The following is a 24,917-nucleotide window of genomic DNA, read 5'->3' on the forward strand; positions in this document are numbered from 1 at the left end:
ACAGGAATATTCACCAGTCCTAGTATCTGTGGTAAGAATTCCTGATTTACTAGTATTTGAAGTGGTTTACCTAAAAGCAATTCAGTAGTTCTCATTTCCATTACACTATAACTAGGATGTACTTCATTAGCAAATGATTGACACTTTTTTGTCACCTTTCTCAAGAGTCCTTTTACTGTTGCAGGTCCCAGCAAGTGATGACCGCAAAGTGTCCTGTTTCCTCTGCTAACAAAGTTTATGTCTTTAATGGTATGGTGCTACCACTGCCTACACACTTCTTACTGACATATGTAATGGCCGAATTTGACCTTTGGGTACTCTGTGAGAGATGGACGATATCAAATATACAGATGGAGGGATACACTCAGTGCATTTTTAGCCTATGATCAGATTTACGGAGACCATCTGGGGACTACTAATTTGAATCTTCTTCTTTTTTCAAATCAGACCACTGATGGTGAGATTAGCAACACAACTATTCTGTGAATCAAATTACTATCTCAGATAAATGCTCTCCTTTATATTTAAACATAGTTTAATAAAAACTGACAAAAATGGGACCCTACAAGCCACATAAAACAGGATGTTTTTCTTGGACATTTTTTCAACCATCTACAGTTTTTTTGGTACGTCTCAGCCTGAACTGTTTTCAAAAGATATCTCAATGCAGTCAGTGATCAATGTGTGCCTTGGGGTGGTGCCAATAAAGAGGAAGATGTGCTGCAGCCTCGGAAAGTTTAACTTCTTTCATCTCTGGAAGCTGTGTCAAAGAGGTAGGCCACAACTTTCTGACATGGACATCCACCTTACTTTAAGAGCAATGTAAGAGGCTACTGCTGTTCAATAAGCACTTGCTTTAAATCAGCAGATTTGGTTTTCAACATAGGCAAAATAGGCTGTACTATTGATGAGGCAAAAATAGTACATAAGGCAATCCAGAGCAATATGGCTCACTCTACTGCCTAATCTACACAAGAGGCAAAAACCACAGCTAAGACCAAAGTGTATGCGGTTTGCAGCCGAGTCAGTCTTAAGAGAGGGCATGCAGACCCTACAGCATTCATTCATCGTTTCACCTTTCTTTTTAAGGGTTAAACTGTCCATAGAGAAAGCCATTTCCCATATTTGAAGAAATTTACCAGGACAGCATACTAGGTAACTTTATTTATAATATTTAATTTAACCGTTGTAGTTCCTGAGTGAATAGGGAGCAGTTTTTCAATTCTATTTTCGCTTAAGAAATCACATTAATACAAAAGTGAAAATAGTTTATGCCTCCTCCTAGTATCATAAGTGAAGGTTGTCATGCAGCTTTTAATGTTTCACATAAAACGAATTATGGATTGAACATACCTTCCAAGGAGGTTTTGATGTTGATAAAGGTAAACAGAAAGTACCACTGGTTTAACTACTTTAGCGTCAATCAATCAATCAATCAATCAATCAAACAGGATTTGTAAAGCGCAACTAATTACCCTCAAGGGTATCCAGGCACTTGTAGGTCTCATCGCCTATTGGTAAGACTCTGGCGTGGTGCTGTGTGGCATGATGGTGGTCATGCAGGAGAAGGTGCATCTGGCTCAGGAGAACAGTCCCCCCCCTCCCCCATTGAGTCCGGTGTGGCGTGGCAGCAACGTTCGCTGGATCATTCGGTGTTTAAGGCATGGACTTTGGCATGGTCGTAACTGTGGATGGGGCGGGGACTACAGGTCCTGGCTCTGGGCGTGGTCCAGGCATGGATTGAAGCATGCAAGCTTGGCTTTAGCATGGTGGCAGCACATCCGCTGTGTGGCTGCAGCCTCCAAGTAAGTAGGTCCTAGGAGGAGAGAGGGGTCCTGGGAAGCGGTGGGCAGGGCTAGGCAGGAAACAACGGGTAGCAGGCAGAAGCGGCAATGAGGGAAAAAGCAAGAAGAAAGCTGTGAAAACGAGGGAAAAGCAAAGAGATGGCACACAAAAAAATGGGGGCAAAAGCAAGGCGAAGACAGGAGCAAGAACAATGCAGCAGCACAGGTAGGGCTGGGCGCGTATCCCCTGCATATCCCTTTCATCGACATTTAAAATCCGATGCTGAAAGGTTCCTCTAGTTATATCATATTTTTGCAGACTATTGATGTAAACTGATTTTATTATTTTCAGTAAAGGAAACTGCAAAGATATTACTATGTATTCACTACGTTTTCGTTTTTTACATTCAGTCACAATGGATAAAGTATACTTATGTTATTTTTTCATTTATACTTTACATATTGTGTCAACTATATTAATGGTTTGAAATGTGGATAGTGCCTTTTCTTGGTATTCCAGTTTTCTTAATCATGTCTTTCCCTCCTTTACAAATGGCTCTGAGTTCTCCCGGTACACAAGGTGAAACCAGAAAGTTTGTTCAAAAGAACACATATTTTCACTTGCTCCCCCTTAGGGAACATTCCAGTGCACGCATGAGTCCTGCTCTTACTACGCATTACCAATCACCTCCTCCCAGTTCCTATAAGTGTTTTCTGACATGCAATGTTGAAGCACAACATAATCATCAAGTTAGAGGCTTGTGACAGAGTGCAAGGCCTATAAGTATAGGACAATCCCTAATGATAATTTTCCTTATTCATTTATTATGCTCTCCCTCCTTCCTAAGTGGCTGTAATTCTGAATCCTGATGGGATCAGGCAGACTCTATAGTCCCAATTAGGTTTCAGTCAAACAAATCAAGCAGAACGTTCTGAGCACACGCTACATGTTTTCTGGATGAAGCAATCTGTGAGTAATGCATGAGGAAAGCATTATTTTGTAGTAAACCCAAAGTCTCTCTTGACTCTGAACACCTCCACTGTTATATACTCTGTAAAACAAGATACTATATACACAAGAAAAGCCCTGGTAACAGTCTGCATTAAGTAATGAATACATTTTATTTTGGTAATTCTTTTTATTGGAATCAACAATTGCTCATCACAGTACATTTACACAAAGGTTTGCAGAGGATCACATCATGTCTCACAGTTACAGATCAGTCGGCACTGTATCAACTATACAATATCACAGTGTGGATTTATGCCCTTTTCCCTTCAGCGAGCTATGCTATATGCTATGGCCCTCCTCTGGAACAATGATTGATAAGTCCCTGTTCCTTTCCTACGCCCTCCCCAGTGGCTTCGGTTTTTCATCTGCTCCTATAGGCCCTCCCATTGAGACCAGAATTTGTTATACTTTTGGGGGCACCCCCGGCTCAAATAAATCACATGTTCTGCTTGATAGCACCAGTCCAAGGTTTTTTCCCATTCTTGTATCTCTGGTGTTGCGGTCTTACCCAGCGCCCTCGCTAGATCTCTTTTAGCTACCCCTGCCACCAGCATTAGCCACGTCCTCTGACAATGCTGCCACCTCTCTTCGGCTGCTATCTGCAGGATTAACCAACAGGCCTCCAGCGGAATTGTCAAGCCTGTAACTTTAAATATGGTGCGGACCACTTATTGCCAGAAGTCTTGTATACGCGGGCAGCTCCACAAGATATGAAAAAAGTAACCCTCCTTCCCACACCCCGTCTTGCACAGTGCCGATTCACTTCTGCCATTCGGAATAACAAGGAGCTAAAGTAGTATGATCCATGTAGGATTCTGAGTTGTATTAGACGGAATCGAGCCCTGATTCCCACTACACGCGGGCTCTGTTTCGCCTCTAGACAGTCCTCCTCTTCTATTTCTCCTGGGTAACCCTTCCAAGCCCATCGCAGTGACCAACTAGGGTCCGGGGCACTATTGAATGAATACATTTTCAAAAACATAGGACAGAGCTGTTCTCTCCAGCTAGAAATTAATAGATTTACAAATGTCAACATTGACAAATCGTCTTCTGATTTAAGTACATTTTTCCTATTATCGTCTTTGGTAACACATGTAGGCACTGTCCAAATGGCAAACTTGAAGAAAGAGCCTGAAGTGAGCAGATTCTTCAGACCAACGTAGAGGGTGCAACAAACAGGCAGTTTTATAAGTCAGCAAATCTAACAAGTGTAATTCACAGAAAGCCATAGAGATAATTGGTTTATGCACCAGAAAGACCAGATTTATATCATACTGCGGCGGCGTCTCCTTAATGAGAGGATGGATATATAGGAGTCTGTCAAAGTGGTACTGTTTTTCACAGAAAATAGTGGTTGCAAACAAACTTTGAATTGGAGCGTTGGCGACCACAAAAATGCTTTACATTTGGCCATTTGTCTTGTTTATATGGTACTTATAGACAGCAGGCACTGGCTCACGCTATCACCACTTATATAGGGCTCTTTCAGGTAGACTTTGTCCTGACCTGTTCTGATTTAAGTTTGTCTTCGTCATTCATTGATCAACGGACTGCTGTTGTGCTATAGTTGTAGTATGTACACTTTAATGAATGCTAGAATTTTTTTTTTTTATACAAAGTTGTGTGCTTCGACTCCTCATTATGTAAGTTTTTTTATTGATCTGAAACAAATATCGATTTTTATCTTGCAGCATTTATCTGAAAATATTGTAAATGTGTTTTTAAGAATACTGTAAATAATTAGCCATTATTTATTCGAGTGGACATAAATGTATTCTTTATGATAAGATTTCGGCGTAAATTGAAGATACTTACACGGTTTTACACACTTCCTGCAAAGTATGCAGTGTTTCCATCGCCTCCCATCCTGCAGGAAATTAGAAAAAAAAGTGTCTGAACATTAGGTTTATGATACAGTATTGTCATTAGGACTACATAGTGTTCCTAAAAGCCAATAACATATTTGAAATCCTCCTGCATCTGCAGTCACAACCTAACAAATGACAGAGAAACTACAGCTAAATATTTAGCTTAACTTAAGGAGCCATCTTAAGGTAATGTGTGTTATAAATGTAGTCAGTCACTACTTGTCCACTAGTTACCTAGGCAGTGATTACCGCAGCCGCATTTGAAAATGTCTGGTAATCAGCATAGTAAATGGAATGGACACTGTACCACAAGACAAGTATATGAATGAGATCCACCATAGTGGCGATAGTTGCCAATCTTGAGTAAGTCAAAATATTTCTGAAGTGGATTGAGATCTGTAAGATTTGTGGTTCTTATAATCCCATGAAGTTCTGAAGAAATAACTATACACTAAAACAGGACTACAGAGTGGTTCGGAGTACACAGGTATTGTGACCCTGAGCCAATGTAAATAAAACTACTGGTCCTTGGTATGAGGGGCCAACGAACGTGTATAAGGATGAAACACGATCATCACATAAAAGAAGGTGTACATTTCTTATATATAAAGTGGTGAACTAGGTTCAATCCACAAAGGAGTCAGCAAAGGAGTTACTTCTATGCTGAAAAACAAACTTCCTGTTTGCAATTAAAACACAATTGAGTGTGATTTCATTTGGTAAAATATCTACAAGGAATGTGCAATTTCTATTGCTTGTGTAAAAAGGGAAATTCACATTTTATTGGAAGTTTATATCTTATACACAGTAAAGTGAATGAATTGGTGGTGTACATGTTCTCATATGTTTGTTCATATGGTAAGCCAAAATACTGATGGTTCTACGTAACTGTAAAATGATATGAATACGCTTCGATTATTGGATTTCTATGAGCAGTACCTACTGAGCTAGCTCATTTTGAACAGTGAAAATGTCCATATATCTCATAGAATTTATCTGAGTAATTTTCATACAATTCTATTGTCTCAATGCATGTTACAGTTTTGTACTGTTTCAGCAATTCATGCTTTGAGGAAATTAATTAGTTATTGCCATCATAGGGAAAAATCAATGGCTTTGTCCTTTGTCCAGAGACCTAACCCACACTTGCTGCTGCATGGAAAGACTAATGCTCGTGGCTCTGGAAGCTGTGTCACATAAGTCACTCAACACTATGTGCACACAGTCTGGTCACCTCTTCAACCAGACTGAGCACATATGCCCACACTTCCTTGATATAAGCAACCACAGAGGAGTACTGAACAAAATTGTGCCAGTGCTAGAGATCACAGCCAACAATAATGCCATTGGCATTAGCCTGTGCCAAAAAGAACCACAAAATTTGAATATCCTGTCTTTCTCAACTCATTTGGACTCCTTGTCTATGTGAGAGAGCTAAGCCCTACCGTTCCAGGAGACTGACATCACCATCGAGGACCGAGTGGATGGGCTGCAAAAGATAAATATGGAACTTTCCTTGTGTGCTCATGTATTTGTTGTCTGGAAATTTGTTGTTTGCAGGTATAGAGTGAAGCTTCTGTGATATCTACTGACCAGTTTTAATGATCTGGAGTTTTGAGTTGACGTAGAGCAACTGAATTGCTCACCAAAGCATAGATATTCTCATCTTCCAGCAGTAGTACTCCAATAGCCAACCCTCCAAGTGCCTCAGCCAAACTTAATATGCATCTAGTTTGAAGGATGTATTCAATACTGAAATTATTGGTGTCCAGGTTCTCTGTGTCAGATCAACCAGCCTCTGCCTTTTGTATGATGAAAGCTGAGGAGAAAGATTGACTGATGGCTATCAAAGTAACCAAGTAACCAAGTAATGGTCAGGGCCTGGATTCAGGACCAGTGTGTTGGAATAACAGTACCTGAAGAGACAATATTAAAAGTAGTGGCTGGTTTACAAATGCATGACGGAGCAAAAATGGGCAGCAGTATCCTTTGTGCCAAATGAGGCCTAAACTGCATTGTCTCTCAGTCAACTCTATTGCCTGTTGCTTAGTGCTTTAAACCGGACAACAGAGAGAAGGTAGTATGTTATTCAACCAGCTAACTAGTTCCACCCAATCCTGCATATCTTGATCAATCACTTACCTCAAACTGTGATGAGGGAAATCTTTTCTCTATATCGGCTCAGGGGTATCCAACTTCTAACAAAAAGATATAGTGAAGCTACATCACTGCTACATTTGCTAACAAGATAGTAGAGAACTACTGTTCTGAGGAGCCAGGTGCAGATTCTAGGAAACAGTCAGTACTATTCTGACTTTAGTAAGAGATACACTAAAATAGGAAATCTTTTGCTGAATCGAAATGAATGGGTCAGTAACAGGGTAATGATGCATGCAAAACGTTTCAGAAAGCTGGTCAGCCAGGTGGCCTCTGCAGATAGTAAAGGCTGTCCTACTAAATTTAGTGGTGGGGTCGCGATGACAAAACACAATAGCTGCATGCTAATGCAGAGCCTATTTTAAATTATACAAATACCAAAGCATTACTTTAAAAGATTGAGAATAGGCAAGAAAGTAATGACTTTATATTGTCCTATACACATCTGTCAACTCTAGCTGTCTTTTGGGAGAAGATCCTCACACAACTGTGTTCAATAACATTGGTATATAAACATGTAATAATTTCAGGAGATTTAATTTATGTTTTAATCAACCAGGAGGGATAACAGAGAGTGTTTGAGATAAAATGAAGATTTTTAATTTGAATTTGATGAACCAAAACATCGCAGGTGATGGAGGACACAAATGATTTAGGGGCTGATTACTAGTTTGGGGATCAGAAAAACCAGACCGCCAAACTCCAGATGAGGAGATCTCCATGGTGCTGGCGGGCTCCTCACCAGCCCCACTACGAGTTTTCCAGTGCGCTGACCCACAGAAACCAAGGTTTCCGCCGGTCAGCCCAGTGGAAAACGGGTGGCGGCATTGGAGCCGAGTCCAATGCTGTCGCACAGGGGGCCTCCCTAGTACCCTTGATATGCAGACAGTGCGCATTCCGACAGTGCTGGGGAGGGGGCTCCTGCACAGCCCACGACAATGTTGTGGGCAGTGCAGGGGCCCCCCTGTGGCCCCCAGCACTTGTTCTCTGCCATGAAAAGGCTGGTGAAGAACATGGCTGTAATCAGCAGGATGGCTGGTTACAACCAAGACAGCCGTCATCCTGTCAGGATCAAAGATCCTGGCAGAGACAACTGTCTTTTGGCAGTCCAACCGTCAGGGTCATAATGTGGTGGTCAGACCGCTACAGCCGCAGAGGTCTGACCTCCACCGTGAGTCTTTGGACCGCCAGACTCGTAATCGGGCCCTTAGTCTAGTCCAAACATTTTGCCATCCCATTTATGATTCCTATTAATTATATGTACTCGCAACACACTGATACCAATTTGATTAAACAAAGAGACTGAAATCTTGTGCACCCTAGAAATTCACTTCTGAATCAAAAGATAAGCTAGCAGACATATCATTAAAAGAACAATACCTGGATTTAAAATTTGAGATCCTGAACCAGAATCTAATAGACTACTTTAATAAGGTTGCCCAACAAATTAAAAGAGCCAAAAAATACCAGGAATAACAATTTGTGGCTAACTAGAGAATTAACCAAGGCTAAATTGGGTACACACCAACCAGAGGGTAGATGGTGTCTGGCCTATAATTCATCCTCTAGCTTCTGCATAACCGGTCTGCTTTCTATGAAGAAAAAAGAAACAAAATTCGAACTGAAATCTTTCTAGGGAAAATTAAGAAGCCTCTGCACGAAATATCAATCATACAGAAAGAGGACTGCAAATAGAATTGCTTATCTTCAATTGGAGTGCTGGAGTTATTAAAGCTGCTAACTTAATTTGCTTGTCAGGATTTTCTAAGGATCCATGCCGCAGGCTGCCGACTGGCTTAAAATGTTAGTAACATCAATTCCAGGTGTAATTGTTGCTGTTTTTAACAATAGGGTAAAATACTGCAAAGTTCCACACCAGTGGAAACATGCCATAGTGTGACCTCTGAAAAAAAGAAAAAAAAAAACTACTCTGGATATAGACGTAATGAGCAACTCCAGCCCACATCACTCTTAGCTTTTGTAGGCACGGTCCCACGGAAATTAATTTATATTCAGTTACAAAATTCTGTGGAAAGAAATAATCTATTATCCACTCACAAAGCTCCTTACTGTCCAAGCCGTAGCACCAAGATGGTGACGGTGTTCATCCTGGACAACTTGAGGCATATAGTCAACAGCAGAAAGATTGGAGCCTCTGTACTCCTTGAGCTTTCTGCTGCACGTGGCGCCATAAGTCACTCAATATTTGTCTTGAGATTGAAAAAGATTGGCAATGGTAGTGTGTTGCTAATGTGGCTATCATGATTTCTGGAAAACCAGCTACATGCTGTTGAACTCCCCTCTCACAAAGCCAGCACTGGAGTGCTCCAATGTGGCGTGGCACACAGAGAACAATTTTGTCACGTTTATATTTTTTATATGTGCCCCTGGGCACTAGCTCTACATAAGAGAAACTATTTCTGCATGTATGTCAAAAACCATTATTTTTTAGCTTAGAGTAAGCCACACTGTAGGAAAGTGCCCTCTTTCTTGTCATGGTTACCCCCATTTTCTGCCTGTTGCCAGTGTGTTTGACTGTGCTTACTGGGATCTTGCTAACCAGGACCCCAGTAGTTATGCTATCTCTTGTAAACTGTACCTTTTTTTCCCCACAGTTGGCATACTGGTCCCCCCATGTACGTCCCTTGTATATGGTACCTAGGTACCCAGGGCATTGGGGTTCCAGGGGAGCCCATGCAAAGGGTTCTGCAGGCCTGCCATTGCAGCCTGTGTGAAACGGATGCATGCACCCGTTTTCACTACAGGTCACTATAAGTCACCTCTATGGTAGGCCCTCTCAGCCCAGAGGGCAGGGTGCAGGTTTCCTGGACTTTGTGAGTGCGGGGACACCATTTTACACTTGTACTGGACATAGGTCACTACCTATGTCCAGCTACATAATGGTAACTCCGAACCTGGGCATGTTTGGTATCAAACACGTTGGAAGCATACCCCAATACTGTTGCAAGTATTGGAAGTATGATTCCATGCACTCTGGGGGCTCCTTAGAGGACTCCCAGCATTGCTACCACCAGTCTTACAGGGTTTTCCGAGCTGCCCAGCTAATGCCACCCCTCAGACAGGTTTCTGCCCTCCTACTGCTTGATCTGATCAAGTCCAGGAAGGCAGAACAAAGGATTTCCTTTGGGAGAGGAAGGTAACACCCTCTCCCTTTGGAGCTAGGTGTGACTGGCTTGGGAGGGGTAGCCTCCCCAAGCCACTGAAATGCTTGCAGGGTATATTTGGTGCCCTCTGTGCATAAACCAGTCCACACCAATTCAGGGACTGCAATTCCCTGCTATGGCGTGAAACTGGACAATGGAAAGGATAGTGACCACTCCCCTGTCCATCACCATCCCTTGAGTGGTACTCAGAGCTCCTCCAGAGGGTCCCTGGGTTCTGCCATCTTGCTTCCAAGGTCGGCAGGAAACTCTGGGAGCATCTGAGTGGCCAGGCAGGAGACGTCAGAGCCCCTTCCTGATAGGTGTTTACCTGGCTAGGTGACCGATCCCCCTTTCAGGGCTATTTAGGGTCTCTTTTGGGTGGGTCCTCAGATTCGGCTTGCAAAATTCCAGCAGGACTCCTCTGCAACCTCTGCTTCAACTTCTGGCCTCCGGAACTGCGAGTGAAACCTCTAGGACCCAACAAGCTGACTCCAGGAAGAAGAATTCTTCTGCAACATTGTTTCCAGGGCTGCAGCAGGCAATTGCAACATTCCCACTGGCTGTGCATCCATTGAGGGCGGTGTGTCTTCAGTCTGCACTAGAAGAAAGAAGGAATCTCCCTTGAAGTGAAGGAGTCACTTTCCTGCATCCGCAGGCACCTGCTGCAATAATAGCCGGCTGCGTGGATCTTCCCTTATCTTGTGCTGCGTGGATCCTGCATCACGGGTGGTGGTCTGTAGTAGTCCTCTTGGTCCTCTCTGCCAGCTGTCCAACTTTGGTGGAGGTAAGCCTTTGCATTCCCCTGCAGGACAGTACCCCCGTGCACCATGTCTCTTGCAGCTGCCAAAGCTTGTTTGCATCTCCTCCAAGGGATCTTCAGGCAAGATGCATCTCCAGTCCCCAGCACTCCTTCCTGCAACGCACAGCCCTCTGCATGGTTCTCCTGCAGCGGGGGATCCGTTTCTGTAGTGTTGCATGGGCTTCTTCTGTGACTCTTGTGTCTCCGTCCTGTGGGACTCCTGTGGGTGCTGCCTCTGCTCCTGTGGACTCTCTGCGATGCTGAGGATCCCCTCTGACTCTCCCTCCTAGGTTGAGTCCTCCTGGGCCTTGCTGGTCCCTGGCAGCACCTCTTTTCCACTAATCATGAGTTTGCCTTTGCTAAGCCTTGTTGGTCGAATTCCTGCACCTACACCCATCTGCAATCTTCACTCCAGTATGGGACAACTTCTGCATCCATCTGGAACTCTTATCCGGCTCCAGGGCTGCAGTGCTGACCTGTTCTTCATCACCGCCGACCAACTCCTACAAGTACAGCTGGGTGGATAGTAGCTCCTACTCCTCCTTGACTCCATAGTGACTCTGGGACTTGGTCCCCTCTCTCCGCAGGTCTTATGTCTTCAGGAATCCACCGCTGGTTTCTTGCAGTCTTGTCTGGGTGTCTTCTTTTCTTCTTTTTCCTCCTTTTGGGTGGTTTGGGGAAAATCCAGTGATTTACTCCTGCTTTTTTGTTTGCTGGTGGGAGGGGGGTACTGATGTTACTTACCTCTGTGGTTTTCTAGTACTCCCAGCTCCTCTCTACACATTCCACTTACCTAGGTGGGAGTCCCGTGTTCGCATCCCATCTGTTAAGTATATGGTTTGGGTTTCCCCTAGGGTCACTATTGGTTATTGCTATTTGCACTTTTTTCTAACCTTTTCTACGCCTATTTCTGATTGCTAGTGTATATATTTAGTGTATTACCTACCTCGTATTGGAGGGTTGCCCTTCTAGTACTTTGTGGTATTGTATCCCAAAATAAAGTACATTTATTTTTTTTAAACTGAGTGTTTTCTATATGTGTGTAAGTGCTGTGTGACTACAGTGGTTTTGAATGAGCTTTGCATGTCTCCTACATAAGACTTGGCTGCTCATCCACAGCTACATCTAGGGGGCCTGGCTTCTAGACACTGCCTACACTTCACTAATAGGAGATACCTGGACCTGGTACAAGGTGTAAGTACCTTAGGTACCCACCACACACCAAGCCAGCTTCCTACACACACTGAGCATTTTAAAGCCATCAACATTGTGATCAACAATCTACATTTCACCAGATGGTGGATGGCCCAAAATGTATTAAAACTGAATGTGTTAAAAAAAGAACTACTAATGGCTGCCAATTCACTGCAAGATGTAGATCTATTAAATTGACTGCCAGAAATGGGACTGTGCCCAACTCCTTCTAAAACGGTTCTAATCTGTCATTAAAAAATAAAGTGATCAACACTACAAAAAACTGGTATTTGCAACTAAAGACATAGAAAAATCTGCTACCATTGCGTGAAGAAAATCTACATATCCCAGTTGTAAATGTGCTCATTCAATCTACGTTGGACTAGGTAATGCCATACACCTGCCCTTACCTGCCTATTTGATTGAATAATTGCAACTGGTACAGCACGTCTCATCACTAAGACCCCTAGGAACGCTATGTAACACTGGTGGTCCCTAAATTACATTGATTACAGTGGTTTTGTTAGAGTAACCCCTTTCTAAAAACCTGCTTCTTATGGTCTCCATTTCCTCCAGGAAATCTGCTTGTTCACTGCAATTTCTCCTCGCTCTTAATAGCTCTCCATATGGTATGCTCTCTATGAGCTTTTTAGGATGACAACCTCTAGCATGTAGTAAACTATTACCTGCTGTTTTCTTCCGAAACAACACACTCACCAACTTAGAACCACACACCTCTATTTTATTTTATTTTATACACTCTGTACATTACTCCGTATGTTATTCTTCCTGCACAGCACAGAATTTCAAGCGTGTTGAAAAATATTTGAAAATTATTTGAAAAACATTGAAGGAATCATTGGTTAAATAATAGAAGAAATTGACTACAAAGGTCTGGAAATATTAAATAATATATGCTACTGATTAAAATACGACACCTTAAAATGGCTGACATAGTTTATGTGGTAATATGCTATATTTGTAACTTTACTCCTTTTACTATTGTTGAGCACTGGCTTACAAGTGAAGTATAATAAGAAGTGAAAAAGGACTATGAAAATATGTTAATTTTTCAAACTCGTGAACAAGGAGCAGGAGCAGCGAAACGAGTTGAATTGTTTCTGCCATTCGAAATAAAATAACACATGCCAAGTATTTTGAGCTATGAGACGTTGTCTACTTTTCCAATGAAGGTGAACAGCAGGCATCGTTTTTTTGTGGAAGTATTTGGGGTTCGCCACCCTCCCATGAGCCAACCGCATTTAAGGGCGATGATACGGCGAAGTTTTGGTGTATATATATATATCTATCTATCTATCTATCTATCTATCTATATATATATCTATATATATAGATAGATAGATAGATATATATATATATGCATACATATACTCCTGGCGGTTGCCAGGCGGTAGTTATAGTTAGGATCTAGTTTCCAGAGAAAAAGCATTTTTTTGACTTGCCTATATCTTTGGCACTGTTTGATGAATCTTCACGAAATGTACCAAAAAAAGTACCCTGGTAATTCTTGTTGTGCAAAGAAAGTTTGGGGTGATCTGTCAAGCGGGGACTGAGAAAAAAAGGGGGGGGGGGGGTCCCCAAAAGTTGTTTTTTCCATGTTAATTCCCAAAGGACCTTTAGACACGACTACAGCCCGAACCGTTGGATGGAATTACACTAAATAAGCTTTTGCTTATTTGGTTTAAATCCATTCAGAAGTTTTTGAGATATTGAAGGACATCCAAATTTGTATATCTGGGCTCGCGAATATTTAGGAAGTGCATATGCGAAAAGAAGCACTGTAATTGGCTGACCGCAACCTGACCAGAAAGCTGCGGCTACCATTTTATTTCATGGGACACTGTCCCCAGGGGTGAAAATCCTAATTGTGATGTCATTTGAGATGTCATCAGTGATGTCACTGACTATGTCATGAGTGATGTAACATGTGATGTCATAAGCAGTGCATTACAGGGGCGCAAGTTATAGTTAGCTCAGGTAACTATAACTGCTGAATTTCTCTAAATTTGCAGAAGTAAATTCAGGACCTAACTATAACGTCACTGTAACCTCTTCATTTTTTTCAGTGAATTTCTAAGGTTTTTTTTTTACATTCTATTTCCTAACTAGAATGTCCCTGGAACCTTTGTTTTTTTCAGTGAATATACATATATACATATAAAGATGTGGTGCCTATTGGGCAGGCTTTTCAGTTTTGACCTAAGAACTAATCTTAGAAAAATGAAATCCAACACAATAAGGGACCAGGTCACCTTTACTATGTATATATGTCGATAGGTCTTGCCCCAAGGTCTTGTCGCAGCAGGGGCATTGAGAGACGTGCCCCGGATATTGCTAATACCTAGACAGGACATAATAATACACGAGTCAGTTGCTTCAAAATATTTATGGCTCTTTGCACTTGGTCTAAACAAGAGCTCTGCAGCATACTGCACCCTAAGTAAAGAGGAGGGGCAAAAGGTAAAAATAAATAAAAATAAAAGACGAATTCAGTACATTGGCTCCTCTGTAGAGAATCAATCAATCAAACATTTATAGAGCGCAGCAAATCACCCGTGAGGCTCTCGATGTGCTGGAGTTGAATGCTGCTGCATGGAGGTATGATCATTCGAACATCCATTTCTTTAGTTCTCTTCTGAATCGCTGAGGTGACGGTGCCATCCTAAGGTGCAGAGGGAGGTTGTTCCACGCCTTGGGTGCGAGGTGCGAGAAGGGGTATCCTCTGCTGTTGGCTCGATGGATCCCTGGGGTGTCTGCGAGGAAGAGGAAGCTGATCGGAGATGTCTGGTCGGTTGGTGAAAGGTCAGGCGTTTGTTGATGTATGCTGGTCCTTCATTGTACAATGGCCTTGTCAACATCTCAAACTGGCATCTCTTCTAAATCAGGAGCAAGCATTGTTTCTTGAGATGGGGTGTGATGTGGGTCTTTCTGGGGAGGTCGAGTAGGAGTCTTGCAGCTGCGTATTGTATTTTCTTGAGTCTCTTCAGGATGCATGCAGTGATTCCTACATAGGGCGTATTTCTGTAGTCCAGTCTGCTGGTGATGAAGGCCTATGTGACGGTCCTTCTGGTGTTTGCTGGGAACCACCAGAAGATCTTGCAGAGAATGCAAAGGGTATGGAGGCATGCAGATGAGACTGCGTCAACTTGTTTCTTCTTGGATAGCTTGCTATCCAGGATGGTGGATAGGTTGTGGGCGTGGATTGTTGGTGGAAGTGGGTCTGCCGAGCTCTGCAGACCACCATGTGTCAGTCCATGGCAAAGTGTTGTTCCTGAAGATGAAGACTTCTCTTTTTTCAGCGCTGAGTTTGAGACAGCTGTCCTTCATCCAGTCCGCAATGTTCATCATGCATCTGTGTAAGTTAGCTTTTGTGGTAGGGGGACCTTTGGACCGAGAGAGGATGAGCTGTGTGTCACCGGTGTAGGAGATGATGTTGAGTCCCTGTGATCTGATGGTGATGGCCAGTGGGGTCATGTAGGTGTTGAAGAAGATCAGTGTTGTCAAGTGGATTATTGGTAAGGGCAGATAAGTACCTACACTTAGCAATGGGCCACTAATCCCCATTAGGTCCAGTTAGGTCTCAATAAATTAATCCCAGCTCAACCCTTGTTAGCTTGGCAACAAGCAGTTAGGCTTAACTTTGGAGACAGGTGTGTAGACCAATTTATAAAAATATGTTATATTTTTATATTTAAAATGACACTACAATGACAAAAATCCAGTAAAGGGAACCGGAGATATGAATTTTCAAAGAATACATATTTTTTAGCGCATAGAAACAAAAAGCGCCAATCTGGACATCTGGTCACACTCGATGAGGGCAAAGTCAAAATTTGAGGCTGACCGCAATGGAGCTTTGCTCGGCTACAGTGAGCAGGAGGCCTTGGTCAAAGTTTTATCTTCGGACTTAGTCTTTTTCTTGAAGTTTTTTCTTCACCGGTATGAAGTCACAACTCGGATCTGACCTCCCTGGAGAACTCTTCAGATTTGCTGGGGCACTCAGTGAAGAATTCTACTTTCGGACTTAGACGATTTATCATGATGGAAATTTTCGTCCGGTACGAACTTGAAATTGAATCTGACCTCCCTGAAGCCCTCTTTGGATACGCTGCGCGGGAAGCCTCAGTCAACTTTTTACATTCAGACTTTTTTGGAGCTTTTTCTCTTCAATGTCGGGCGACCCTCCCAGAAAGCCGATTTCGATGCAACATCGCAGGATTGCCTCTCCACAAGCCACTGATGAAATCCTGGAAGTCTGGGGCTCCCGAGCTTTTCAGCAGAACGAACCTGTAAGTCAGGCTGGATCGCGGTCAAAGTAAGCTGACGTGACTCACAATGTCGGGTCGAGTCAGTCCACTTATGGAGCTTTTTTCCTAAAGTTCTCCAATCTTCTGGAACTTTTTCCAGAAAGTCTTTGAAGGTCCTTTAGGAGTCCACAGCACACCTCAAGGTTCCAGAAGCTCTGACTTGCTCCTTGGGGATTAGGACTCTAACTCCCAGAATGCACTTGGTTCAAATCCAAAAATTACCACTAGCCACTGGTCAATTTCTTCAGGGCTTGATGCAGGAGACTCTAGTTAGCTATTTTCCACCTGTAGCAAACAGGGAGCCCTTTCTTGAATCAGTTGAAGACAGGCAACTAGTGGTGAAGCCCAAGTGTGCAGCGGGTGCAGTCTTTCAGAGTGCAGTGTCCAGGTGCAGGTCAGGGGTCTAGCAGGGCAGTCCTTCTTCTTCTTTGTCTTGATCCTTGTAGGGATCTGAGGTGGGGGTGCAGCTCTGCCAATTTTATCATTGCTCCTGGGATGGAAAGCAGGAAAGCGAGGGGGGGGGGCTCTTGACCAATCACATGCAGGCCACCACCCTCTTGAGTGACCACTTCCTGGGAAGTGTGGCAAAAATCTATCTCAGGGAGCAAGATTGTCTCAAAATCCCAGGTGGCAAACATTCAGTCTCAGAGGTTAGGTCTAGCTGAGCCCACCCACTGGTGTGGCTGTTTCCATTGGCGCACCCCTTTCCAGCCCTCTCCGTATCTAATCGGGGGGCACCTGGATGTCTGGGTTTTTAGGAAATGGTGGAGGTACAGATACTGTATCAAATGTCCTTCCCTCCTTTGAAGACCAGTTTGGCTGCTATTTCCCCTATCCTGCTCTGCCATCTGCTGAGGCAGATCTCCTCCCCCAGGCACTTCCTTTGTGTTCAGCCCAGGCACTTTACACCTCATCAGGGCAGCCTGGCCAGGCTGCCAGAGGCTGCCCAATCAGAAAAGGGCACTACAGAGCTGAAGCCGGTAACTTTTAGAAAGAGTTCTAAAACTCTTTCCCTTGGATGGTTATAATAATTTCAACAATGGCAAGTTATTAGATTTATTATAACAATCAGTTTGGCACCAAACTTGAAATATTTAGCTCCTTCTGAAACTGTATTACATTTAAAATAATGTTTCCCCATGTTAGCCTAAGGAGCCCATTTTCTACAGTGAGGGAAAACGAAGTTGGCTATTTTTCCATCACCAGGGCTTGTAAGACATCTTTTAAAAAATCCCTGCTTATAGTTACACTGCATCCAACCCTGGGGGCACCTAGGGCACACCTTAGGGGTCACTTACACATACAAATAAGGTAGATTAAGACTTTGGAAGTACTTTTAATTACAAAGTCGAAATATGGGTTAATTTTAACTTAAAAGCAGCCAGCAAGGCAGGCCTGCCTTTACAATGACCCTGGGCACCACAGCAGCACTACTTAATCTGAGCTCTCTACCTTTCCTACCATATACTAAGGACTTATAGATAGGTTGGTACAGTCAAATATAATCAGCCTCATTTGCATATCCATTTTAATCAGAGCACTGGCCGAGGGACTGTTTAGCAGTGCCCAGGGCACCATCAGAGTCAGAAAAACACCAGCATAAGTGAAACATGGGGGCAAAGAGTTAGGGGGCTTCTGCAGTCAGCCCAGTTTTCTCACAGTCAGGCTGAGGTATGATTCTTGGGGGACTCCACAGATGATATTCGTGCATGAGATGAGAGAAGCACAGTATAAGCCACAATGATCAGCAGACAAAAACTGGTGCTGATCTGAACATGTGCCGGGTCAAGGAGCATGCCAAGTATATGCCATCATCATTCACGGTAGTGACATGTGCAGTTCAATATTAAACATGCTTGAGAAGCAGTTTTCAATCCCGCCACCGGCTGGCAGAGTAATCTCAGGTTAGGCACCCAAGAGAGTACTGATGGTTACAGATCAATATAAAACCTCTCTTACGCAGGGGAAAATCACTGAACTATACAGAATTAGAATGGGACAAGATTCATCACACGTGGATCTTTCATTGATGTGATTTATATGTGAAGTTTTGCTTTTTCTTCTTCTGTATCTCAGGATGGAGGGATGAGTTTTGATTATGTTGCAGGCCAGCCGGTTATAACTTTATGTTTTGTAGTTTAGTATTAAATTATGATTGTCATTTTTTCTTTCATGTTTTTAATGTTACTCAGTTTGCCCTTTGTTATGTCCCAGCTACATAAAACAGTTCAATAAAATAATTTTAAAAAATGCCAACGGAGAGGCTCAGGGAGGGAACACTGCTCAAATATAAGGGTGTTAACATATTGATAAGTATTTAGTATAGATGCAAATATTAGAAAGTGAAAGGAAGCAGAAAATTACTTCAGTACACATAGGCACGTTGAGTTCTTTCAAACATCAATCAAAAAGACGGATTAAAAAATATATATTTTTGGAAGGGAAAGCCTCCTGACAAGTTCAGAAATACGTGGACCCCAACACCAAGTAGTCCACAACTGCCAATCAGGATTTTGATCCAGCAGAGCTACGCAAATGTCAAATTAAATCATCCGGGGCGTTGTCATCACCCAGCAGCACTGAGGGTTCAATTTAGATCTTGGAGTTTTCTGCAATGTTACCATCAGCTGGCTGCCAATTTCAAGGCACTGGTGGACAGCACCAATCCAAAAACGCTATCCTTGCCACCTTATGGCCCCCTTATGTAAACATCGTCAACTCATCATATCCGCCACAATTTTGACTATGCTGACATGTGCTATACTTTTTTTTCTGTACCACTTTGACCGAACTATGGGCACTTCCTACGGACACTGACCTTTAAATAAATAAGTAATGTTAATTATTCTATCCAAATAAAGCTTGCTTTTTATTTAGAGTGGAAAGTTTTTGGTGAAAACCTAAACAGTTTCTCTGACTTGAAGATTCACAAAAAGAATCTTTGGGTGTAGTAAAACAAGCTTGCAAACAATAACTGACACAAAGGAAGGCGAGGTCAGGGTCAGTTCTACAAACACTGATTCATGACAACAAAAAGATTACATTAAAGTCAGTCACTAACTGATGCTAGGATGGAAGGTATTGCAGGAAGAGCATTTCACGAGAGCTGCAGGAAAGGAGATGCCAACCCAACTCTGTTGTATCGCAAGGCAATACCAGACGGCTGCCTCGGGCTTCCCTAGCAATTGGCTTATAATTGCCTCTAAAATACCAAATATAGCCATACTGCTATAGGAGAGGGCGCCAATTTGCATAGCGAGACAAACAGCCTTGTACTACCCAGAATCAACACAGCATGGCAATTAAGAATTCAAGAAAAGTGATTCACTGCAGACAAATCATTTGGCCACATAAACATCAGTCATGCATAATAACCAGCTACAATTGTGCCAAAAGGCTAAGCTAAAAACTTACTTTAGATGTGCACATATTGCAGATTTCACAGTGTTGATTGTCTGATGAAACGTACCGCTGGCAAATGGAACAATACCTGAAAGAATTCAACACATTGTTTTACACTTGCAACCAAAAACAAAAGCTAAACATATCAGTAGTATTAACATGATCTTCAAAATGTATAATGAGGTTCCTGCATCTTAGACTTTAGTTTTTCTCTGTTAGTTTTAGCACCACATCTGAAAAAAATGACATAATGGCATCTTCCTTGGGATGCAACAGCAATGAAGGATACTGAAAACCACACTGTTAACTTTGCACATGGTTGACCCAATAACCTGTTCATGGCAGCCCTGGACACACTAATGGGATGTTATCTTTGACCAATTCATATTAAATGTCATACCTTGCCACCATTTTGGTCTCTTCGTCAACAAGTTAAAATCTGCTGCAGTGCTTCCCAACCTTTTAACTTCTGTGGACCCCCACTTTATCATTACAGCAACCCGGGGACCCCCACTAAATCATTACTGGAATCCAGGGACACCGCCACTGAGTCATTACTGGAAGCCAGGAACCCCGGCCTAAACGTTGTTGATGATTTGAAACACAAAACAATACACATCAAATAAATAAAATGAAAAGAAAATTAGACTTATAGAGAGCTCTACTACCCTGGGGTGTCTAGATGCTATAGCTATGGAAACAGATCACAGTCCAAAACAGACAACTTCAGCAATGAGAGAACAACAGCTCTAACTGTTGAAAAGCCAGGTTTTAAGAGCTTTGCAGAAATAGAACAGTTCCGTTTTTTTCTTAAGATGTGGGAGCATCAAGTTCCTAAGCTTAGCAGTAAAAGTGATGAAACTCCTGCCCCCCCCCCCCCCACCAACCTCAGTCACATCTTTTAACATTGGGTTCTTGTAGGAAGCTGGCTTTGTATATACTATATCAAAATGAGATATAGAGTGCACAGAGTCCAGGGGTTCCCCAGAGGCTTAACAGAGGCAAAAGTAGATAATACCAATGATCTCTTTTGTGGCAGTGTGGTCGAGCAGCTAGGCTCATTAGACAGGCTCATCAGAGGGCAGTGCAAAGCATTTGTTGTACACACACAGGCAATAAATGAGGTACACACTCAATGACTAACTCCAGGCCAATGTATTTGTATTGGAAAAATATATTTTGTTACTTTTATTCTAGAACCAAAAGGAGTTTGTTGCAGGTAAGTACATTTGCACGTAGGTATCAAACATATGTATCAATAGCATTTTGTTTGGATTTAGTAAATAAAACAGTTTGAAGGCAAGTAACACTTTTCAATTTCAAAAGTTGACACACTGCAATTTTCAGAACAGTCCTGGGCGGGGAAAGTGTTAGTGTAGTTTTGAGGGAAGTACTCTACTTACAATTCCAGTCTCCGGGGTTTAGAATGTCCACAGGTCGGGGTTCAGGATCACCCCAAACTCACAAAACCAGCAACATGGGGCTGGCTGAGTGCAGAGATCAAAGTTGAAGGTAGATTTAGAATGGGATCCTATAGAGACTGGGACACTCGGAAACAGATCTGCTGGCAGGTAAGTACCCATGACTTCGGAGGGCAGACCTGGGGGTTTAGTTGAGCACCGGAGGGGGCCACAGGTCAGCACCAAACACACACCCTCAGCGGCACAAGGGTGGCCGGGTGCAGGATGCAAACACAGCGTCGGGCTTCTATTGCTTCTCAACTGGGGGACACCGGGGTCACAAAGATGCTGCAGGCTGGACAAGGAGGAGGGCCGCCTGCTGGATCAGTAGTCGGGTCCCCCAAAGCCAGGGGGCTGCGGTGCAGGGGTATCTTTAGGCATCGGGAATCTTCGCCCGGTTCTCTCGCAGTCAGGAGGGTCCTCCGGTTTCAGGCTGCAGTCATCGTCATGTTGGCCAGGTGGGGTGAACCCAGGGTGGACACAAGGTCAGAATTGCTTGGGGACCTGCTCTGGACCAGTGGGCCACCTGGACTCGGGCCGTGGGGGTCGGGTGCAGAGTGGGCAAGACTTGTGGATCCGGGCAGTTCTGGAGTCCTTTGTTGGAGTTTCTTCTGGACAGGGCCACTGTTCTCGGGAGATCTTAGTCCTTTGGTGGCCAGGCAGTCATCTGGGGCTTTGGAGAAGTCACTGGTCCTGCAGAATGCATCGCCTTTTTGGAGCAGGGGCCTTTGAAGGTGTGTACAGTCCGGTAAGGTTGGGGGCCAAGTCAGTTGGTGTCTGGAGTCTCCTCTGCTGGGGGGTCGGCTTAGCAGTCCTCCTTCTTTCTTCTTACTTTGGTGTCCTCTTTTCCTGAGGTCACCAGGAATCTGGTGAGGTAGGTTAAGGTGTGCCCCTAAGTACTAGTTTTAGGGGAATTACAGGGGTTCAGAGGGCAGTAGCCAATGGCCACTAGCTGGAGTGCCTGGGGCACTGTAACAGGAGGTCTGAGCCTTTGAGGCTCACTGCCAAGTGTTACAGTTCCTGCAGGGGGAGGGGGGAGGTATGAAGCACCTCCATCCAGAACAGCCTTTGTTTCTGACTCTAGAGAGTACAAAGGCCCCCACCCCATGGGGTCAGAAACTCGTCTGTTAGTGGCAGGCTGGCACAGACTGGTCAGCCTTACACTAAAGGGTTGGTTAAAATACAGGGGGCATCTCTAAGATGCCCTCTGGATGCATAGTACAATAAATCTGGCCACACTGCACTTACAATTTCTAAGAATGGACTTAGACACTGTAGGGGCATATTGCTCAAGCAGCTATGCCTTCACCTGTGGTATAGTGCACCCTGCCTTAGGGCTGTAAGGCCTGCTAGAGGGGTGACTTACCTATGCCACAGGCAGTGGTTGGTGGGCATGGCATCCTGAGAGGGATGCCATGTCGACTTTACCATTTTCTCTCCACCAGTACAAACAAGCTGCAATAGCAGTGTGCATGTGCTTTGTTAGGGGTCCCTTAGGGTGGCATAACACATGCTGCAGCCCTTAAGGACCCTCCCTGGTCACAGAGCCATTGGTACCACTGGTACCTTTGACAAGAGACTTAGCTGTGTGCCAGGGGGGTGCCAATTGTGGAAACAATGGTACAGTTTTAGGGAAAGAACACTGGTGCTGAAGCCTGGTTAATAGGATCCCAGCACACTCTCAGTCAAGTCAGCATTAATATCAGGGAAAAATTAGGGGGGTAACCATGTCAAAAGGGGCACTTTCTTACAGTACTACTATATTACGCGCCAACAACGTTCTAAGTGATCTACTGAGAGTGTACCATTCGAAGGGTTGTTTCAAATACTCAGTCCCCGATGCATAAGGCCTTGAAATCCATTTGCTTTACAACGGGCAGCTAATGTAGTTGGGAAAGGCCTTGGGAAACAGACTGGGACTTGGGAATTCCCAGAAGTAATCGTGCAACAGCATTCTGAAGAGTTTGCAGTTTTTGTAGGCAACTTTTCTTGATGTTAGTAAACAAGGCATTACAATAATCTATTTTGGAAATAATAAGAGTGGAGACTACGTTTTTCTGTAGATCGTACGGGACAAACTGAATAATTTTCCTTAGTGTCTTAAGCATGAAGAAAGACGAAGAAGTGATAGTATTTGTAAAGAAATGGCTCCCTGTTGCAGTTACCCCCCACTTTTTGCCTGATACTGATGCTGACTTGACTGAGAAGTGTGCTGGGACCCTGCTAACCAGGCCCCAGCACCAGTGTTCTTTCACCTAAAATGTACCATTGTTTCCACAATTGGCACACCCTGGCATCCAGATAAGTCCCTTGTAACTGGTACCTCTGGTACCAAGGGCCCTGATGCCAGGGAAGGTCTCTAAGGGCTGCAGCATGTATTATGCCACCCTAGAGACCCCTCACTCAGCACAGACACACTGCTTACAAGCCTGTGTGTGCTAGTGAGAACAAAATGAGTAAGTCGACATGGCACTCCCCTCAGGGTGCCATGCCAGCCTCTCACTGCCTATGCAGTATAGGTAAGACACCCCTCTAGCAGGCCTTACAGCCCTAAGGCAGGGTGCACTATACCATAGGTGAGGGTACCAGTGCATGAGCACTGTGCCCCTACAGTGTCTAAACAAAACCTTAGACATTGTAAGTGCAGGGTAGCCATAAGAGTATATGGTCTGGGAGTCTGTTTTACACGAACTCCACAGCACCATAATGGCTACACTGAAAACTGGGAAGTTTGGTATCAAACTTCTCAGCACAATAAATGCACACTGATGCCAGTGTACATTTTATTGTAAAATGCACCACAGAGGGCACCTTAGAGGTGCCCCATGAAACTTAACCAACTATCTGTGTAGGCTGACTGGTTCCAGCAGCCTGCCACACTAGAGACATGTTGCTGGCCTCATGGGGAGAGTGCCTTTGTCACTCTGAGGCCAGTAACAAAGCCTGCACTGGGTGGAGATGCTAACACCTCCCCCAGGCAGGAGCTGTAACACCTGGCGGTGAGCCTCAAAGGCTCACCCCTTTGTCACAGCCCAGCACGGCACTCCAGCTTAGTGGAGTTGCCCGCCCCCTCCGGCCACGGCCCCCACTTTTGGCGGCAAGGCTGGAGGGAACAAAGAAAGCAACAAGGAGGAGTCACTGACCAGTCAGGACAGCCCCTAAGGTGTCCTGAGCTGAAGTGACTCTAACTTTTAGAAATCCTCCATCTTGCAGATGGAGGATTCCCCCAATAGGATTAGGGATGTGACCCCCTCCCCTTGGGAGGAGGCACAAAGAGGGTGTACTCACCCTCAGGGCTAGTAGCCATTGGCTACTAAACCCCCAGACCTAAACACACCCTTAAATTTAGTATTTAAGGGCTACCCTGAACCCTAGAAAATCAGATTCCTGCAACAACAAGAAGGAGGACTGCCTAGCTGAAAACCCCTGCAGAGGAAGACCAGAAGACGACAACTGCCTTGGCTCCAGAAACTCACCGGCCTGTCTCCTGCCTTCCAAAGAACTCTGCTCCAGCGACGCCTTCCAAAGGGACCAGCGACCTCTGAATCCTCTGAGGACTGCCCTGCTTGGACGACGCCAAGAAACTCCCGAGGACAGCGGACGTGCTCCAAAAAGACTGCAACTTTATGCAAAGGAGCAGCTTTAAAGAACCCTGCAATCTCCCCGCAAGAAGCGTGAGACTTGCAACACTGCACCCGGCGACCCCGACTCGACTGGTAGAGAACCAACACCTCAGGGAGGACCCCCGG

The 24,917-nt window shown here is 44.0% G+C and overlaps 1 protein-coding gene across 2 annotated transcripts in view; it reads right to left on the reverse strand.

The window, feature by feature from the left end:
- Positions 1–24,917, reverse strand: part of ZCCHC4 (zinc finger CCHC-type containing 4) — a 299,886-nt gene that overhangs the window by 29,491 nt on the left and 245,478 nt on the right. For both annotated transcript variants that reach the window (XM_069202157.1, XM_069202158.1), the window contains 2 exons: positions 19,721–19,796; positions 4,612–4,663 (listed from right to left, as the gene is read on the reverse strand). In XM_069202157.1, coding sequence (XP_069058258.1) covers positions 4,612–4,663; positions 19,721–19,796 — 128 coding nt within the window. The remainder of the gene's footprint in view (positions 1–4,611; positions 4,664–19,720; positions 19,797–24,917) is intronic.

The sequence above is a fragment of the Pleurodeles waltl genome, chromosome 1_2 (assembly GCF_031143425.1).
Source record: "Pleurodeles waltl isolate 20211129_DDA chromosome 1_2, aPleWal1.hap1.20221129, whole genome shotgun sequence".
Classification (NCBI taxonomy): Eukaryota; Metazoa; Chordata; class Amphibia; order Caudata; family Salamandridae; genus Pleurodeles; species Pleurodeles waltl.